The sequence below is a fragment of the Arabidopsis lyrata genome (genome assembly GCF_000004255.2).
Source record: "Arabidopsis lyrata subsp. lyrata unplaced genomic scaffold ARALYscaffold_1, whole genome shotgun sequence".
Classification (NCBI taxonomy): Eukaryota; Viridiplantae; Streptophyta; class Magnoliopsida; order Brassicales; family Brassicaceae; genus Arabidopsis; species Arabidopsis lyrata.
The window spans coordinates 3,320,745-3,338,989 of record NW_003302555.1 but is presented as its reverse complement, the minus strand read 5'-3'; the positions used below and the strand labels follow the sequence as shown (position 1 = coordinate 3,338,989).

Sequence of the window (18,245 nt, the reverse complement as noted above, 5' to 3'; positions counted from 1 at the left end):
CTATTGATATAACCTATTGTTTATTAAAAAAAAATCAACCCGCATGAAACAATATTCTTGAAGAATTTCTATTGTTGATGATATTGTAATGGTCTCATGTGTGCGTCATTTTTTCTACACAAATTTTTGAATTAAGAAATAATTATTTGTTACTGATAAATCGATATTAATTATAATAGGTTTCCAAAAACCACGGGATTTTAAAAAGATTATTTTCTATTTTAAGTTTGTATAATCATATTAAATAATCTGAATTAAATGCGATAATTAAGGGATTTTGTTATAATTAATGGAAATATGAAAAAATCTTGGAATATCTTTCCATTACTCGATTTTTTTTTTTGATTTTGTCATTAACCTCTTTTCATTAATATTTTTTTTTACATAATAAGAAATTAAAACGGATCAAAACTAACTCTAATTCATAAAATTATTATATAATAAATGTGATCAAATTACATATATATTTTGTTTGTAAAACATTCTTATTGTTGATCTTTGCTTAAGTAGTACACCACATTACTCTTTCTCCAATAATACTTTCACGCTTAAACTTGTAACTAATCTAAACTTGTCTACCCATTTACATGAATAAAATCCAATTTAAGACTTGTATATTGTAATTAAATACATGTTATTATGTCTTCCATATAATTCATCTTTGGAATCTACCAAGTCAAATCCACATATTCAGCAAAATATAAATTCATAGCTAATATGCATTAAACCCTCATGCTTAAGAATGATGTAGAGGAAAAAAAAAAAGAATGATGTAGAGAGAGCTATTGTTGCAAATCACATCAGTTCGAGCAGCGTTAATGGGAACTCGTGTTGCCTTTTAGTCCATAAAAACAAGATGAATGAGAGTTGTATTAAAAGCTTTGCTCATACACAAAAATGTGTGATCTTTATATTTTAAGAAATGAGAAACTATAATGAATCGAGAAATGTAGGACCTCTATAACTAATTAAGGATGGATAAGTGTAAATGAAAGAGATGAAGCCACACGTAATTATCACTTGAAAATGGCATCAATATAATAAATATAGACATTATCCCTGTTCCGTTTATTGTTCTTCATGCAAAGAATTTAATACATCCATGGCCCTTAATTATGACGTTTGAGCTCTAGCCTCTAAGTAATGTAAGCACTGGACAACCAAATAAAGCTATTGTTTACGGCTCCTAATCTCTATAGGCCCGCTAATAATACTCCCTCTGTTCCTTGAAGTTTGTTGTTTTAGTGTTTTGAGTTTGTTTCACAAAGATTAATTTTCTAGATTTTTTTTTATTTTTAATTAATTGATTTTAATAAATCGTAGATTTCAAGACGTAATGATTAACTGTTTCAGATTAATATTGGTTCATATTTTATTAAAAAATATTTAATAAAAATAAATAATTAAACAATGATTATTTCTTCTAGGAACAGACGGAGTAATAATTAACAATAAAAAATGAGCAACAAGAAAAGTATATAAAAAAAGATGGAAGCACATCACAGCCAAAACTTTTGGTGTGTTCTACTTTTTTTTTTTTTCCGTCCAAAAAGGCAAAAACAGATACAAAATTTGATACAAAAACAGTTAGTTAAACTCAAATTGAAGTATTTTAGTCGGTTGCTTAATGCTGAACAAAACATCTAATTAAAATTTTTAAATACCCTAATAAAAAAACAAAAAATTCTTATTATATTTTTATATAATAAAAAAAAAATTGTTTCCACAATACCTTTCTCAAATTGTAACTTTCGGCAGCCGTTTCTGTAATCAGTAGCCGACTTTCCCGTCCCTCTCCACATCTCTCCATCTTCATTTTCAATCTTTGCCTAACAATATTTCATAATTATTCGTAAGAAAAATAAAAACTCGACCAAAAATGTTACAAAATATTTAAGGATTAATACCAATATTACGAGTTTTTTTAACAGCATTTTTAGTCTGTTTCCACAATGATAATCTTTTGTTTTCCCTGGTTTGGTCAATCAAATAAGATCTCTCATTCAATGTCTCTCACAACGAATTTTTATTAATTTAAAAATCAAGTGATTTAATTGTGAAGACTACGTGCAGCAGTCCTTGCTGGGTCTATTGTTACCTTTTGGGTTTTTTTTATTTTAAAAAATATATAAATGGGATCAATGTTCTCTGGGAAGCTCTCTCTCAAAAATCACAACTTTGCTAGATTTTGGAATTTCACTTTCTACTCTGTCATTGAGACTTGGATCCAAAGATATACTTGTATTGACTCTGGTGATCCTCATGATCAAAAGGTTAGATTTTTCTATAACAGAGCATTTTTTGTTGGTTGATCATATAAAATTTTGATCCTATGATTTGATCTATTTAGTATATTATCTTTAGCTAAGTTGGTGACCTTTCATTATAATTTTGATCTCTGCTCGTTGAGCTGTCAATTGTTCTTTTAGATCTCTTTTCCTTATTGTGGCAAACTTTTGATTTAGAGTGGTTTAAACTCTTTGTTGGAATTTATTTTTGCTTCAATTTCTGACTTTGAGATAAATATTTGATCTTCCTGTACTGGAGATAATTAATTACTACTATTATGTAAGCTTGGTTTTGTTTTGGTCAACTTTCTCTTCTTGTCTCTGTTTCTCCCAAATCTGCAAATATCATTTGTAAATCGGATTGGATTCTGGATATTAGTTGTTATTTTTGCACTAATCAAGTTTGTTTCATTGTCTCTTGCTGTATTCAAGAATCTGTCTTAATCTGAAATCTCTAGCAACTTTGGTCTCATTTATCTTCTCTGAGTATATTTTGTACTCTTGCTAATTGTTTGATGTGTATCTCCATTGATGCAGATTTGAAGCCTGATTGAGTCTTGATCTTATGTTTCTGCAAAAAGATGCCTACTAGAAAAATGTCTGCAGTTAAATCACAGATGGGTTCCCGGAGTTTCACTAGAGCTTTGGCATTAGCCTTTAATGAGTGGCTACTGATGTTCATGCTCTTTGTTAACTCCATCTTCTCCTACGTGATCGCTAGGTTTGCAGATTACTCCGAGCTTCAATCTCCATGTCTGATGTGCTCAAATCTTGATCATATTCTCGGGAGGACAAAACATTCGAAGAAAACTCATTGGGATATGATTTGCTCTATACACAAATCAGAGATCTCGTCATTGGTTTACTGTCATGCTCACGGCAAGCTTGTTGATGTCCGTGGAATGTGCGAAACTTGCCTCTTCTCTTTTGCTACAACCAATAAGTCAAATGCTGAAACTTACAGATTGTTGGTTGGTAAATTGGGTGATAATTCTTACTTTGGATCCAAGAGTGATCGCAGCACAAATCCAAATTGCTCTAAACTTACAGATTGTACATGTTGCAATCAGTTGTGGGGGCCTCAAACCGCTGCTACTCAGGTGGCTGAACGGGAAATGCTACCCAAGATTGGTTTGCTTAGTAAAGTGCGAACCGGGAAGCAATCTACACCCAAGAAAAGTGTCAGCTTCAATCATTTGCCTGATGTTGGGTACACTGAGCTCAAGATTCATTCAGATACTGAATCAGAAGCTCTATTTTCAGATACTAAACCAAAGCAAGAATCTTCATCTAGCCATTTCACTCATGTTGGGTACAATGAGCCCAAGATTGGTTTTGTTGGTGATGTGAGAACCGAGAAACCATCTACACCCAAGAAGAGTGCCAGCTTTAATCATTTGCCTGATGTTGGGTACACTGAGCTCAAGATCCATTCAGATACTGAATCAGAAGCTGTATTTTCAGAAGATGAAGGTGTCGTCCTAAAAGATGAGGATCATAAGTATGAAACCGTGGATCTTGAGACTCCTCCAATTATCACCCTGCCTTATGATTTGGCTACCGACAAGCTGCTAAACTTTGATTTCCCTTTGGAGCCTTTACTGACTCTAAATGACCGAGAAGAAGTTCATTTGCAAGAGAGCAAATGGAGAACTTATTCCTCATTTCCCGAGATTATCCCAGTTAATGATGTGCCTGAAGCATCAGAGAAGGTTTTTAAGGAGGAAGAGATCAATTCATTAGATAATCTTTTCTTAACATCACGCGCCATGGAACATTTTGCAGCTTTTCCAAAGAAGAAAGAAGAGCCGATTCGACTCCAAGGTATTTCCTTAACACCAGATTTCAAGGAAAATCCTGCAAATGCCTCCTTAATGGAGGAGACTGAGCTTATTTGTCTCAATGATTTTACTTCAACATCACGCGCCATGGAACATTCTGAAGTTATTCTAAAGGAGAGAGAAGAACCGCTTCACCTCCAAGATATTTCTGTAACACCAGATTTTAAGGAAAATCCTGCAAATTCCTCATTAATGGAGGAGACTGAGCTTGTCTGCTTCAATGATGTTATTTCACCATCACGTGCCATTGAACATTCTGAAGCTGTTTTAAAGGATAAAGAAGAGCCGATTCGCCTCCAAGATAGTTCTTCAACACCAGATTTTATGGAAAATCCTGCAAATGCCCCCTTAATGGAAGAGACTGAGCTTATTTGCGTCAATGATGTTACTTCAACATCACACGCCATGGAACATTCTGCAGTTATTTTAAAGGAGAATGAAGAGTCGATTTGCTTCCAAGATATATCTTTAACACCAGATTTGAAGGAAGATCCTGCAAATGCCTTCTTAATGGAGGAGACTAAGCTTATCTGCCTCAATGAAGTTACTTCAACATCACGCGCCATGGAACATTCTGCAGTTGTTATAGAGGATAAAGCAGAGCTGGTTCGCCACGAAGATATAACTTCAACACCAGATTTTAAGGAAAATCCTGCAAATGCCTCCTTAATGGAGGAGACTGAGCTTGTTTGCCTCAATGATGCTACTTCAACATCAGAGGCTGCTGAAACTCTTGAAGTTGTTTTAGAGGGAATTGAACTTATGTCCATCCATGATAAGTCTCTTGACGAGGTTCCTCAAACACTCACTACAGATGAAACCTTTGTTGAGATGTCAAAGGAGAGGGACCCTCACCAAGCTGATATTAACTCTCTGGAATCTGAATATATAGTTGTACCATCTCCAAATTCCATGCCTCAAAATTCAACCGAAAACTGTAAGTTTAAATTCCATTTGAACGCAAGGACTGTGTTTTTTTTCCCCGCTTTGCCTGTATGATGGCTATGGAACTGTAAATCAAAGATATATTGTGCGCTTGTGTAAGCTTAAAATTTTACACTAATAGATATGGGTCTCTGATAAAGCAAATGAATTTTCATATCAGGTGTATCAGACAACAAAGAAATGAAAGAGACATCTCTTACGGTCTCTTCATTGTCTGAAATGGCTCCACGGGACGTCACTTCTCACACAGAAGCAGCTCTTGAGTCAGAATCTTCTTCCTTCAACTCAATGTCGGTGGCAGCAGAAACAAATCAATATTCAGGTGAGTTACTGGACCTTGCGGATGCATATAATATCGTTGTAGGAAATGAGGGTAACAACGATAGCAATGGAAGACAACAAATAGAGAATTGGATGAAGAAAGATACATCTAGAGTTAGCGAAGACCTTAAAGCACTTCTTACTCAAATATCAGCTTCTCGAGGGATAGAGTTTTTGTCGCCTAGAGATGTAAGCCCGAAAATATCTGTTAACAGTAGTGATCAGGAGACAAAGAACCTAGATCATGATATGCAGCTGCTACTTCAGAAGAGAATGCTTGAAAGGAACGAGAGTAACTTATCGTTGGAAGAAGTCTCTGTGAGTGAAATCGAGGGAGAAAGTGAGAGTGATCGGCTGAAAAGGCAGGTTGATTATGACAGGAAATTGCTGAGTGGTTTATATAAAGAATTAGAGGAAGAAAGAAGTGCTTCAGCGGTTGCTACAAATCAAGCAATGGCTATGATTACGAGGTTGCAGGAAGAGAAGGCGTCATTCCAAATGGAAGCTTTGCAGAACCTGAGGATGATGGAAGAGCAAGCAGAGTATGACATGGAAGCAATACAGAGACTGAATGATTTACTTGTTGAGAGAGAAAAACTAATTCAAGATTTAGAAGCTGAGATTGAATACTTCCGGGACCAGACCCCGCAGAAGAAGAATAAGCTAGATGTTCCAGAAAAGGTGACTGAGATGGATTCACCTAGTGAGGGAATGAGCAACAAGATACAGAGTTGTTTAGTTGGGTTTGACGAAGAGAGATTATATATCACCAGTTGTTTGGAGAAGATTGAAAACAGAGTAAATGGTGAGGCTCATGGCGATAATCTACCAGCACAAGAGTCTGTCACTGAGCTACATGAGAGAGTAGAAATGCTTAAGGGAGACTTTTACTTTCTAGAACAGGTGATGAATTCTCTCGGGCACGGGAAGGAAGGCGTGGAATTTGTCAAGGAAATAGCTTCTCATTTGCAAATTCTGCGGAGTGTCGGCATGAAAAGACAAAATCATACAGAGAGTTGATGCCCTGGGCAACAACCTTCACAAAGGTATGTTCTTTCCTCTTCTTCTCTGATTGTTGTGTTGATTTTGGTTTTTCAGATAACTTCACCTGCGGAACTTTGAGCTCTTTGTCCAAAGATCTAATTATTCATATGTTGTTCTGTTTTTATGTGTTAGATAAATTTGTGGAGAGGATATTGTAGAGGAAACTAAACAAACTTCAAGAGTGGTGAGAAAAGCTTAAAGGAACTGTACAGCATCTTCATGGCCTTCCCATTTCCGCCTTTCGTATACAAAGATATCAGATTTTTTACAATTTCATTTTTGGGTTTGGTGTTCATAATTCCTTGTGGGTTTTCACATTCTTTGTGTTTGTTTTACATTTTTCTTCTAGATTTTGAGTGAAGAGTGAATGTGGGTTTTGTTCTGAAGTTCTCATTTGATTTTTTTTTTTCTTACTAGTTAGATTGATACTTTTGTTTAGCATGTTAAAAGAGTCATGCAACTTTGTAACTTATTGTACATTTCTTGATTATATATACGGAATGTCCTTTGTTAAACTCATATTTCTTTTGTTGGGGATAAGGAAAAAAGGTTAAAACAAAGAACCTCGAATTTGAAAAATAACAAGAAGTTTGATTAAGTCATAGTACAAATTTAAAAAAGATAATTAAAAGGAAAAAATGAGGAAGAGAAGCAAAAACCTAGTATCTAAAGTATTTTCTTACTGTTAAAAGTAGTGATATCTAAAAATATTTAAAACTTTGTCTTTGGCGAAAAAAAAGGGGTTCAAGAATAACATGTAAGACCTCCATGCTTCTTTTCCATTTCTTCTTATAGTTTGAAACTTCAATAATCTGTCCTCCTCTGTCTTAATCAACTCCTTAATTAATCTCTCTTAAGCTTGCTTAATTTCTACAACACTTCCTTTGTCTCAGTCAAATTTGTGTAGTATCATTCATGTCCCACTCTTGTATAAACCCATCTCTCACTTCTCTCCTTAATTGGAAGATTGTATCATAGAACATGCTACAGCTTGTGCCCAATGCCTCAGTCTCGTTTTAACCTGTTGAGGATTATCTCCTGCAAATTCATCGAATGACATTAAAACACGACCATATAATAATATCAATCTGACTAAAAGTTTAGGTTGCTATGTTTATATTGTGTGACGACATGAAAAAAAAAGGATATATATATAGTTACCTGGAGACATAACCTTCAAAGAATCAGAGTCGCTTATAGGACTACCAAAAGAGGAAGATCGGTCTCCAAGAGAAGTAGGTCGGGAGGATGAAGAAGATCCACCGCTGCCTGGTGTAGAAACCGGCGAGATCTGACGAGTCACAGCGAAGTAAAGGTCCAATGCAGGCAATGTAGTTGTAAGATGTTGCCCTTGCTCCTCGTTAAACCCGAACCCTAACTCAATAGAACCTTTGAGCTCACTCAAGTCCTCGTCCGTCAAGTCATCTCCTCCTTCGTTATGCTTCTCAAGGTGATGAAGCATCTGGCGGCGGCGACGCTCCCATGCGATGTCTCTACGGGTCTCTAACATGGAGAGTTGCTTGGAGAGACGTTTCTTAGTCTTAACTCTAGGTGGTTCCAATGGCATCTTTTGAAGCTCTTCTACTTCGCTATCGTAGAACGATGAAGACGATGAGGTTGATACACTCAATGCTTCTCCTACCCTCACCATCTTTCTCTGTTGTTATATATTAGAAATCGCAGGCACGTTATGATTATGTATCACAAGAAGTTAAATCTTTTGCGATTTTGTGCCTTCTTGTACAAGTATGCGAGAATTAGGAAAAACAGAAGTTGTAAGAGGTTGATCGAGGAAATGGTTTTAATCTCTCTTATGGTGCTGACCGCGCCAAGATAGAGCGCGGCAGGCACAAAAAGTAATGTAGAAGGATAGAGAAGGGGATTTTGATTCAATGGATTAGTGAAAATCCCAGATCTCTAGCTCATTTCCTCAAAAAAAAAAATTCATCCCGGAAGAAGAAAAAGGGTGAAGAAGTTTTTTCTGTTTGGTTTATTTAATGAATGTACAGAAGAGATAGGGTTTCTGGTGAAAGTTTAATGGTATGATATTACAAAACACAGAAACAAAGAGTTCTTGAAGTTTCTTCTACCACACATTTTGTGTTGTTTAAAAGTAGGGTTTGTAGAATTACCATTTGCCATTTTAAATGGGATCCCTCTGTTAAATGCCTGGGGAGATTCTGGAGCTTGATTTATTCTTGAGACAGAATCCAAAAACAAACATTAGTAGTTTAGGTTGGAAAAACGAACTCTTACTTGATTTAGGTTTTGTTCTAGAAACTTTTGTTGTTGTTGTTGGTCGAAACAAGTAAAACATAATACTAATTGATTCACAGTTCTAACGTCTAACAAGATGGTATAACCACTAAACTAGTAGCATCATTTAGTTCCTTAAGTAAAATATGTTACAACTTTACGAATCAATAATGAAATAAGCAAAATTACCAATTCGAAGTGGACCGAAAAATACCAAAAAATCAATAAAAAATTTGGTGTTAAAACCATAAACCGGGAAATACCAGTTGGACCAAGGAGTCACAGGCTAGTTTGCCACTAAACCGAAAAAATGAATCTAGCCCGCCATTTTATAATCTGTATGCCACTATATATGTGTTATCATCATTTTACCCTTAATGAATTATTCTTTCTTTAATTTTTAAAAAGCAAAAGAAAAAATTAAAAAATATAAAAACACTCAGCATGTGGGTCCCAACGAAACTCAAAGAAACGCTTGGCTTTTATTTAATGTCGTACTTACCCAATATGTGGGCTCCACTAATTTTGTTTTTTTTTGTTTTATATGACAGAATATACTCATAGTTGTCCAATTGTACTATCGTAATCATAGTTGGACTTTCCACAGTTTTCATAATTTGCAGTTGGACTAGACTGTAAATAAATAATTACAAGTTGGACACATGATTTTTCTAAATTATTTTGCATTTCCAAAGTTTTCATAATGGAACATTGGTGAAAACTTGGTTTTCACCTTTTTTATTTCATATAAGAGGATCATATACTAAGTATTCCTTATAGTAAAAGCGGTGTTTTATGTGAAAATAACATCTTTCTTAGAAATTATTAAATTTTTATTGTATTGATCAAAAATAGTTTGTTTATATTTTGGGGTATTTAATATATAATTTTACATTTATAATAAATTATCAGTTATGAAAAATCAACAAATTTAAATATTTTAGCGTTACTTAGTTGAACTGGTTGAACTAATTATATTAAATATTATCACAAAAACCAAAAATAGACAAATTAGTTTAATAATGCCCAAATTATGTGTCCAACTACTAATTAATAATTTATATTATAGTCCAACTGTAAATACGAAAAATTTACCAAAGTCCAACTATGAATATGAGAGTACAACTGGAAAACTATAAGTATATCCAGCCGCCAAATCTAAAAGTGTATTTTAGTCGGGCCCATAACTCTGCACTTTACCACACATTGGATGATTTTAAAACATTTTAAATTGTCTACATTAGATAATTTTAATTTATATTTTGTTTTCTTCTTTCTCAATTTACCTAGTTGGACCGAATAATTAAATCTCAGTTGTACCTAACAATTACATTTATACCAAAATACCACCAAAGTACATAAACAAAAAACCCACTTTACCATACATAAACAAAGTTGAACCAAGTTGAACTAGTTGAATAGATAAAATCTTCTAAATGATAATTAATAGAGAAAAATTATGTAGTCAACTACAACATAATAATTTATATCAAGGTCCAACTACAAATACGCAAAAATCGCCAAAAATACAACTATGAGGATTAATGTACAACTGTTCACTTGAGAACAACTATGTTTATAACATACAAATTTTTAGACGTAGTTGTACATAAATGTACTAGTTGTACCTACAAAACCGATTGCATACATAAAAGTTATCGGCAACAAAAATCCCAAAATTTATATTCTATCTCCGTTACTTTATAATATACATTGAATTACCTTGTTGGCTTTAAAAACTAAAGCTTACTTTAATCTAAACCAGAACCATTGAACTAGATTTCTTAAATGAACTAGACAAAACGGGTGGTAGATGTTCTAATTATTGGGCATTTTCCTCATAGATGCCAAATCTCTCCGCCGAGTTAGGCACTGTCTCCTCTTAAAATCGGTCTGCAATTATCAAAACAGAACAAACCACTAACTCCGACAACTTTGGGAAGATTTATTCTTCTTGCTTTGACCAAACCCAACATCTCTTCACTTAATTCCAAAGTCATCATTTCAATCTCTCCCCAAACTTTAAACCGATCCGGCAACAACTCGTTATTAAATGGTCTAGCGTCGAGTGATATCACGATGTGGTCGATGACTTGATGTTTCTTCTCGATTATGATCGTTGGATTCGCGAAGAATTTGAGTACATGTACATATGAGAAGACTTGGGTTCTCAACTGAAGTTTGGGTTCTCGGAAGAATCGAATAGGAATTTATAGCCGATGAAGTGATCGTGAGGTGAGTTCGGTGGCGAGTAGATTCCTAACCAATCGTCTCTCCAATCACATACCTCCAACTACCTCAACGTCCTCGTTGACACGAACCAGATTCGTATCGTGACGGAGATCGTCAAAAAGTTCGAGCTGGTTTACAACAAGGTTATGGATACACAATTGGTGGAAGATAGGTTGGTGGTGAAACTGGAACCGCCGCAGTAAGCTTAGATCGTAAAACAGATTCATACGACGATTTCAAAATTTAAAAATTTTCATGAATCTAAGAAGCAGAAATCTTGCTGAAATTGAAGAATTTTAATCGAGATTAACTATTTCCCAAACTCTGATTTCGATTCTTAACGTAAATGACTTTTGGATTGAATTTCATAGAATTAGATTTGGGGATTTTTGGAACTCAGTTAAAAAGAAGAGAAATCCAACAGAAAAAAAAAAAAAAGATAAAAAAAAACTACGATGAAGAAGAGAACACGTATAATTGTATGGATTTGGTCTCTCATGGTTGGATATGTAATTTTTAGTATGGTTGGATATGTAATTTTTAGTAGATATTAAGGGTTTTTTTGACTTTTTCTACAGATTTTGATTTTAAAAAAATTGTTAAATAAAATTAAAAATAGAGAATGGCATTCTAGCCCAACTTTTGTGAGAAAATGGCTTTCTAGCCATTGTTTCTGGACGAAGCCTAATAAAAAAATCGGTCGGGAGAAAGAAAGTAGAGAGTGTCCTTGAAAGAAAGAATTGGCCTTGTCAAATTAGTAGTCCCAAAGAGAGAAAAACGAAAAATGCAGCAGCAAGTAAGAAAATCATAGTTTTGTTCAATTGTTGTTTGAGTATATGCTAATTAATGGATGATGATGTTGCAGGGAAGTAAGAGTGGATCTGAGATGGAGGTGACATGGGAGGACCAGCAGAACATCAATACCTTCAGCCGTCTCAACAACAGATTCCACGATCTCGATGATGAAATCAAATCCGCCAAGGTTTTTCCTTCTCTTTTGGGTTTGTTTCTTTTAAAGATTAGATAGAATTCATGGGTTATTAGGATTGAATTCGTTCTCTATGTTTAGGTCGTGGAATACTGTGATTAGATCTAATCCCGTGAACTCTTTCTCTATTCTATTGGATATTTTTTCCCTCAGAATTTCCCAATTTCGTTTTCATCGGTTTGCTCTCAGCTCACTGATTAACTCATTGTTGCTGAAATCAGCACAGCTACAATCCAAGTGTTGTTGGTCTAGTGTAGGATCATGATTAAGACTCTCATATCTCATTTTACATATTCTTTAGCTTGTAGCAATCTACTGTGACACATGCTTATACCACCATCATCGGTAGTAACAAACATCAAAATCCTGTGCACTCTTCCATATCACTGCTTCCTTCACTTTACCTCCTTCATTGTGTGTGATTAAATAAGCCTTCCAGGCTCTATCGGTAATCAGCTATTGTCAACACCAATCGGCACTTATCATCATTGTTTTGAAAAGAAGATGTGGGACTTTGTAATAATAATAAGTGGATACTTGTCTTCTTCTTTCGTTTCATTAGGGGAATCAAAATAGCATTCTACTGTGTGTTTCATTAAGAGTGTTGTTGTTTAACACTTACATCTATATCACTTGTTGCAAGATAAAGCCCTGTCCTGTATGACCCAAAAGCTTGATTAAAAAGAGTTTCGATTATGCAGGAAAAGTGTGAAAATCTAGATGATGCAGGGAACGAGTTGATCCTTGCTGATGAGGAGATGGTGCGGTTTCAAATCGGAGAAGTGTTTGCTCATGTGCCCAGGGACGATGTAGAAACAAAGATAGAAGAGATGAAAGAGGCCACTTGCAAAAGCCTTGAGAAGCTTGAGGAAGAGAAGAAATCAATTGTAACACAAATGGCAGCGTTGAAGAAGGTCTTGTATGCGAAGTTCAAAGATTCTATCAATCTCGAAGAAGATTAGTTCTTTCCTACTTGGTTTTTCTTCTGTTGCATTATTATTCAGTTGAGATGATTGTACCGAGTGTTGTAGACCAAAGGATTCTCAAAATTTAACTTGCTGGTTTTGTTCGCTATGGAATTTCTTTCATCTGGTTAATGCATAAATTTCTTTTCGGAAAATGTATGAAATTATTATGTTTTTGGAAAATGTATAAAATACCCATCAAAGCCGATATCAATTCTATAACACCAAATTTTTTCCCAGAATTTGTTGTATACACATTCAAACAAAATGAAGAAACACACGCCCAAATACAAAATACAAGAATCTTGGGAATTGCAAAAATACAAAGCCCTAAATTGATTCCCTTAGCTTCTTCAATCAACACCCAAGTAACTCTCCAAACCGGTTTTACTCAAATTGGGGTATAACTCGACGGTGGCCGGTTTCCTGAAGCGGCGGATACCAGTCCACCACGGCGGGCACTTTCTTCATCAAGAAACAAATCGTCAGTATTACGAAAAGCGGCGTGAGCTCCGACGATGAGCAAACCAATGATCAGCGAAACCAGAACGTTTTCGCCCACATCTGTATACACCAATGCCAAAACCGTTACCAAGCTGAGTAAAACCAGCACGATCCGGTCATCTACTTCTTTCCCCGAAATCACAATCGAATCGTTCGAGTCTCGCGAGAAATAGAGTAGGATCCATCCGATGAAGACGACGATGAAAGCGATCATAGACATCGGGTGGTAAATAAGGCCGAGAAAAACAATGGCGAGGACGGTGAGAGCGTAGTTTCCACGGAAATAAGAGATGTTGTGCCTTAGATGCGCCATGGCTTCATCGTATCCACGAGGGAGAGATAGCGCAGACAGATCGAGAAGCTCTCGCCATGGACGGAGCGTGGTGATCATCGATTGCGTCGTCTGCTTGGCGCGTGCACTCAACGTCCCGATGATAGTGGTGTTGGAAGAGGAAGAAGGTCCAACTCCTCCTCCACCACCAGCGCCGCCATAACCGTACGGCGGAGGTTTCTGATTCATCGGATTGGATTTTGTGTTGGAATCCCTTGAAAATTCACAGATCTGTGGTCAAATGGCAAAACCTTAGATTTCAAAGAGTCCACATGGGAATTGGGATGATGGGAGGGACTTGTTCGGAGATTATTATTTTCTTTTCGGACCTTGTAGTTTTCTATTATTTACAGATAAAACATAAACAAATCAACTTTTATCGATTGCTTCCATTTTCGCATAAATCAACATATTTTTGTAAATTACACATTTGTGATGGATCTAAACCTTCAGATGATATTTTGGTTTCTGTTCATCTTCTAATCTTAATCGCTAGAGAAACAAAATTGTTATAATTGGATAGAAATATATTGTAATCTTTCGAACCAATAGGTTCTCTTTAGTCAGTATCTGACTGAATAAAAAATACCAACGTTTCACGTCGGTAGGCTTCTTAGTGATGTCTGAATTGAATTATACAGAAGAAATTGGCCGCCAATTTTCATATATACAAACAAAAACAAATAAGTAGAAGCTTCATCCATCATTTATCTTTTTGCTTTGGATTCGATTGGTTTGGGTCTAGGAGAAGAGACTGAGCCACCACCACCACCAAGTGCTGCAGCTGCTGACTCCACATGTGTGAGCAGATACTCGTAGATCTTCTTCCGTAATCGATCAATTGTTTCTTTAGAGACTTCTTGTAATCCTTCTTCATCCTCTTTCGACCCAATCTCGTCTAACCAATCATTCACACTCTTCAGCTGAGACAGCATCCCCGCTATCTGCCCGTTGTCGGACAGATTCAGATTCGATGATGTAATCACATCAGCGTCCAAGAATCTCTCTACGAAACCCAAAAACCAATCTTGTGAAACCATTTGCAACTTGTCTGCCAGATCAGTTGCCTCGTTTAGACCATTTCCTTTCACCCAGTTTAGCGGTGGAGATTCCGAACCTGCTACTGAGGTGGCCTTTTGGCTGCTACTGTTCTCCCTGTGTTTACGAATCATGCCTTGTGCTACGAGTTTAGATCCAATCGTTGGCTTGTTCTGGACAGTCCCACGGGTTTTACCAGAGGAATTATTACCCGGGCTCTCGAGTATGATCACAGGTTTGCTTCTGGAGGCAGCAAGTTTGGCTTGTTTGCTGGAGTAGACAGAGAAGGACGATAAATTAGTGACTAGCGCAGCTTGGACCCATGATGCTGCCAATTTCTGCTTTTCCGATGCCGCTTTTATAGCTTCCTCGGATCTGTTTTCTTCATTTTCTGGGGAGGACGTCGAAGAAATTAATTTGGACAATGACTCTGCTATTATTTGGACGTCCTTCAAACCGGAATGGAGCTTCAAGAACTGCTCAACGACTGGCAATGGATCATCTTCCTTTGCGGTTGACAAAAGATTGGAGTATATACTACAAAAAGGAAAAGCAGAACAATGTTCAGAAACAACCAAGGCAGTAACAGTAACATTCAGATATAAAAACATATATGTTTTGTCCCTCAAACATCCAAAACCGGCATGAATAAATTTAGTTAAGATATTACGCACATGAGGCATTGAAGTAAGCTCTCGGAAGCAGAGGCCTCTTGCAGGGCGTCTATTGCGACAACTTGAGCAGCATCTCTATGCCTCAAGACTTCCTGCAAATATTGATAGCAGCAACGAGTCAATAAGCTTGTCTTGAAATTTCAGTCACGATGCGAAAGACTTAACATAAGATGCATATGCTATACTAAGAGGTTTTATTCTATCACTGGAGTAAATAATATGTTAGATTGGAGATAGGTTCAAGTAAGAAAAACCAAACAACAGATGAGAAAAATTTAGATCCTCCACAGTCAGTATTTTGCTTACAGAAATTGCATATGGACAATCGAATTTCTAATATGCTTGTTTTGAAGATGAATTTTCTTAATCAGTAGAAATGCTTCACGGCCTAATCATGAAGCAAGCACATATAAGGATCCAACAGAGTCAAGCCCATACCTGTCCCATCCTCGAAAGAGATGAAGGGAGTGAACTCCATTGGATATTGGCTGCCGCTAATCTTTTACCATTAACAGGGACTTTGACCAAATTCCCAGGCAATCCATTCTCTGCAATAGATTTCTTCTCGACAGATGTAGATTTAGGCCTACTCGTTTTATCTTTGGTGTCCGATATTGCGGTTGTCTCGACTTTCTTGGTTGACTGAATCTTATTGTGCTCCTTTGATGATCTTGCAAATACATTAGCCCTCTCCTGTTTGCTTGGCAACTTCTCACTTGATGTGCTTTTCCGTGGAGCCTAGCAACCAAAAATATACAAGCTATACTCAGAAAATCGAAAACACTAAAAACTAATAACATTCTATGAAGTAACCGATAGGAACACAGACGAAAGTATGATACGCACTCAGATTCAGTAGATAGTAACGAGTAGAACCAGTTTAACAATGCTCTCAAACAAGTGGTTTCAGCTTCAAATCAAGTGCTGATGAATAGGAGTTGTCCAAATTGCACTTGGCATGTCTAAAATATACCCTTTTGCAAATATAAAGCTAAGAAAGATTGAAAAAGCTTACCGCTAAACTCCGGGAATCAGGGGTTAAATCACGTCTGGAAAGGTTGGATTTTGCTGAACTCCTGATTTCTAAATTCCCTTCCCAGCTTTTCCTCAATGCCTTAGCTCCAAACTCGATCCCCTGCACAAAATTCTTAATCATGGGAAGCTTTTTCCCACCTTTCGGACTCTCCGCCTTGAGAAGAGACCGTCCCTTATCTGACAACCCCATTCTAGGAGAACCCTTCTCCAATAACTTTGGCTTCACATTCTGTTGCTGCTTAATCCCATTTGCAAACTTTGCAAAAGAATTAGGCAGTGAATAACAACTCGTAGGCGAAGAAGGAATAGACTTAGAACCTGAAGAAATCTTCAGCTTCCCCAAAGATTCCTTCTTTACATCCAAAGTCAAACTCGACTTGGCAGATTTCGCTCGAAATAGAGCAGACACGGGCTTTTTACCCTCAGAAGATTGATCCCTAGAGATACTAACACTCAGTCTATTACCTAGTATTCTCTCACCCTCACTTCCACTCCCATTAGACACCACTCCTCCTTTAATAACAGATGCCTTAACTCTCTCTTTCGGTTTCGAATTAGCAACACCATTATTATCATTAACCTTGTTGTCATCACAGAGAAACCCTAGCGAGTGAGTGGCTACAATATCTTCAGGAGTACCAACACAAGGATGTCTACCAGGAACAGGCCTAACACCACGAAGAATGGGAACAGGAGAAGAAGATTCGACTCTATCGACATGAATAAACTGACCTAATTGGATCTTATCGCTAAGAATCAAATCATCGTGCTCATCAGGTAAAGAGACATAAGTGGCGTGAGAGGAATCAGAGACTCTGAGATAAAAGCCTTGATTCGGGAATAGCTCACCTCCGGCTAAAGCGGGAACAATACTGACGACTTGTAGAAGAGAGGACCTGTGTTCGCCGGCGATTTTGACGTCGGTGTTCATGTGCTGGAGAAGCTTGAGCAAAACACCGGGGACAAGATTCGCCATCTCCGCAGAGCATCACCGAGGAGATCAGATCTCAGAAGCACCAAATTGAAAGTGTGGATTCCAAGGGAGAGGAGAATCAAAAAGAGAAAGTTGCAAAACCAGAGAAGAGAAGAGGGCAGGGATGCAAGTTATAGTATTAAATATTTTTGTGGATTAATACAAACAAACAAGACAATAAAAGAGAAAGAGTACAGGTAGATTTTCAAGAGCAAAACGCAAGACCAATGTGAAAAAAATAATGTGATTCTCTCTCTATCCGTGCTGTGTTGTGTCTACTGTCTTACACTCTCTCTCTGTACTTACTTATTAATTGGAATTAAGAATGAGAGAGAGCAATAAAAGAAGTAAGTAAAGGGTCAGACTCAGTTTCAGGAGTTGCGAAAAAGATGGCTACTTCTTTGTTACCTTCCCCCCCCCCTACTTATTTGGCTTCCATTTACTTAAGTTTTTTTCATCTTTCTTTACCAATATCAAGAATTACGTTATATATTGTAAAAATAGCGTGGTTTTTTATACGTTTTTAAATCTTAAAAAAAGAGATTTCTTTATTTTAAGTAAGAACCAAAATTGAACAATAATTAGAATAGTAACAAACTTTATGGTACCATTATTACTAGGCCATACCCCAAAGCAGCTCACCAAACCCGATTTCTCAACCTTAATCTTGTTTCCCAAGATTTTAACTGTTGCCGAATGAACATGAACATTAGATCTAGGTAGGCCTGGGCGTTCGGATATTCGGGTCGGGTTCAGGTTTTTTGGGTTTAGAAAACTAAGACCCGTTCGGGTATTTTAAAACTTCGGGTT

At 36.6% G+C, this 18,245-nt stretch overlaps 5 protein-coding genes across 7 annotated transcripts; 2 read left to right on the top strand and 3 right to left on the bottom strand.

Moving 5' to 3' along the window:
- Nucleotides 1–1,741: 1,741 nt before the first annotated feature.
- LOC9325780 (myosin-binding protein 1) lies at nt 1,742–6,958 on the top strand. Of its 2 annotated transcripts, XM_021012488.1 has the most exons (5): nt 1,882–2,273; nt 2,826–3,514; nt 3,716–5,066; nt 5,235–6,441; nt 6,572–6,954. In XM_021012488.1, exons 2-4 carry the CDS (start codon nt 2,870–2,872, stop codon nt 6,413–6,415), a joined length of 3,177 nt encoding a protein of 1,058 aa, XP_020868147.1. In that variant the 5' UTR covers nt 1,882–2,273; nt 2,826–2,869; the 3' UTR covers nt 6,416–6,441; nt 6,572–6,954. The 2 variants fall into 2 exon arrangements, with proteins under 2 accessions (XP_020868146.1, XP_020868147.1); XM_021012487.1 differs by having other exon boundaries at nt 1,742–2,273; nt 2,826–5,066; nt 6,572–6,958.
- Nucleotides 6,959–7,036: 78 nt separating this feature from the next.
- On the bottom strand, nt 7,037–8,114 carry LOC9328534. Its single transcript, XM_021012489.1, has one exon. The coding sequence runs from the start codon at nt 8,088–8,090 to the stop codon at nt 7,554–7,556; it is 537 nt and encodes a 178-aa protein (XP_020868148.1). The 5' UTR covers nt 8,091–8,114; the 3' UTR covers nt 7,037–7,553.
- Nucleotides 8,115–11,577: 3,463 nt separating this feature from the next.
- Nucleotides 11,578–13,012, top strand: LOC9325779 (probable prefoldin subunit 4). 2 transcript variants are annotated; one of them, XM_002892425.2, is made up of 3 exons: nt 11,578–11,723; nt 11,793–11,909; nt 12,617–13,012. In XM_002892425.2, exons 1-3 carry the CDS (start codon nt 11,712–11,714, stop codon nt 12,875–12,877), a joined length of 390 nt encoding a protein of 129 aa, XP_002892471.1. In that variant the 5' UTR covers nt 11,578–11,711; the 3' UTR covers nt 12,878–13,012. The 2 variants fall into 2 exon arrangements, with proteins under 2 accessions (XP_002892471.1, XP_020867231.1); XM_021011572.1 differs by lacking the exon at nt 11,578–11,723 and having other exon boundaries at nt 11,778–11,909.
- A 60-nt stretch (nt 13,013–13,072) lies between these two features.
- On the bottom strand, nt 13,073–14,076 carry LOC9325778 (PRA1 family protein E). The gene has a single exon (XM_002889668.2). The coding sequence runs from the start codon at nt 13,902–13,904 to the stop codon at nt 13,272–13,274; it is 633 nt and encodes a 210-aa protein (XP_002889714.1). The 5' UTR covers nt 13,905–14,076; the 3' UTR covers nt 13,073–13,271.
- A 145-nt stretch (nt 14,077–14,221) lies between these two features.
- LOC9325777 lies at nt 14,222–17,830 on the bottom strand. Its single transcript, XM_002889667.2, has 4 exons — nt 16,443–17,830; nt 15,866–16,165; nt 15,428–15,519; nt 14,222–15,290 (listed from the first exon to the last, which is right to left on the bottom strand). The coding sequence occupies exons 1-4, from the start codon at nt 17,436–17,438 to the stop codon at nt 14,423–14,425; spliced, it is 2,256 nt and encodes a 751-aa protein (XP_002889713.1). The 5' UTR covers nt 17,439–17,830; the 3' UTR covers nt 14,222–14,422.
- Nucleotides 17,831–18,245: the final 415 nt, after the last annotated feature.

Excerpts from the sequence above, each read along its gene's own strand:
- LOC9325780 (XM_021012487.1), top strand. The coding sequence starts at position 2,870 with ATGCCTACTAGAAAAATGTCTGCAGTTAAATCACAGATGGGTTCCCGG. Across the intron at positions 5,067-5,234 it reads TCAAAATTCAACCGAAAACT|GTGTATCAGACAACAAAGAA; the intron begins GTAAGTTTAAAT and ends TTTTCATATCAG.
- LOC9328534 (XM_021012489.1), bottom strand. The coding sequence starts at position 8,090 with ATGGTGAGGGTAGGAGAAGCATTGAGTGTATCAACCTCATCGTCTTCA.
- LOC9325779 (XM_021011572.1), top strand. The coding sequence starts at position 11,778 with ATGATGATGTTGCAGGGAAGTAAGAGTGGATCTGAGATGGAGGTGACA. Across the intron at positions 11,910-12,616 it reads ATGAAATCAAATCCGCCAAG|GAAAAGTGTGAAAATCTAGA; the intron begins GTTTTTCCTTCT and ends TCGATTATGCAG.
- LOC9325778 (XM_002889668.2), bottom strand. The coding sequence starts at position 13,904 with ATGAATCAGAAACCTCCGCCGTACGGTTATGGCGGCGCTGGTGGTGGA.
- LOC9325777 (XM_002889667.2), bottom strand. The coding sequence starts at position 17,438 with ATGGCGAATCTTGTCCCCGGTGTTTTGCTCAAGCTTCTCCAGCACATG. Across the intron at positions 16,166-16,442 it reads CTGATTCCCGGAGTTTAGCG|GCTCCACGGAAAAGCACATC; the intron begins GTAAGCTTTTTC and ends TTTGGTTGCTAG. Across the intron at positions 15,520-15,865 it reads CTCTTTCGAGGATGGGACAG|GAAGTCTTGAGGCATAGAGA; the intron begins GTATGGGCTTGA and ends CAATATTTGCAG.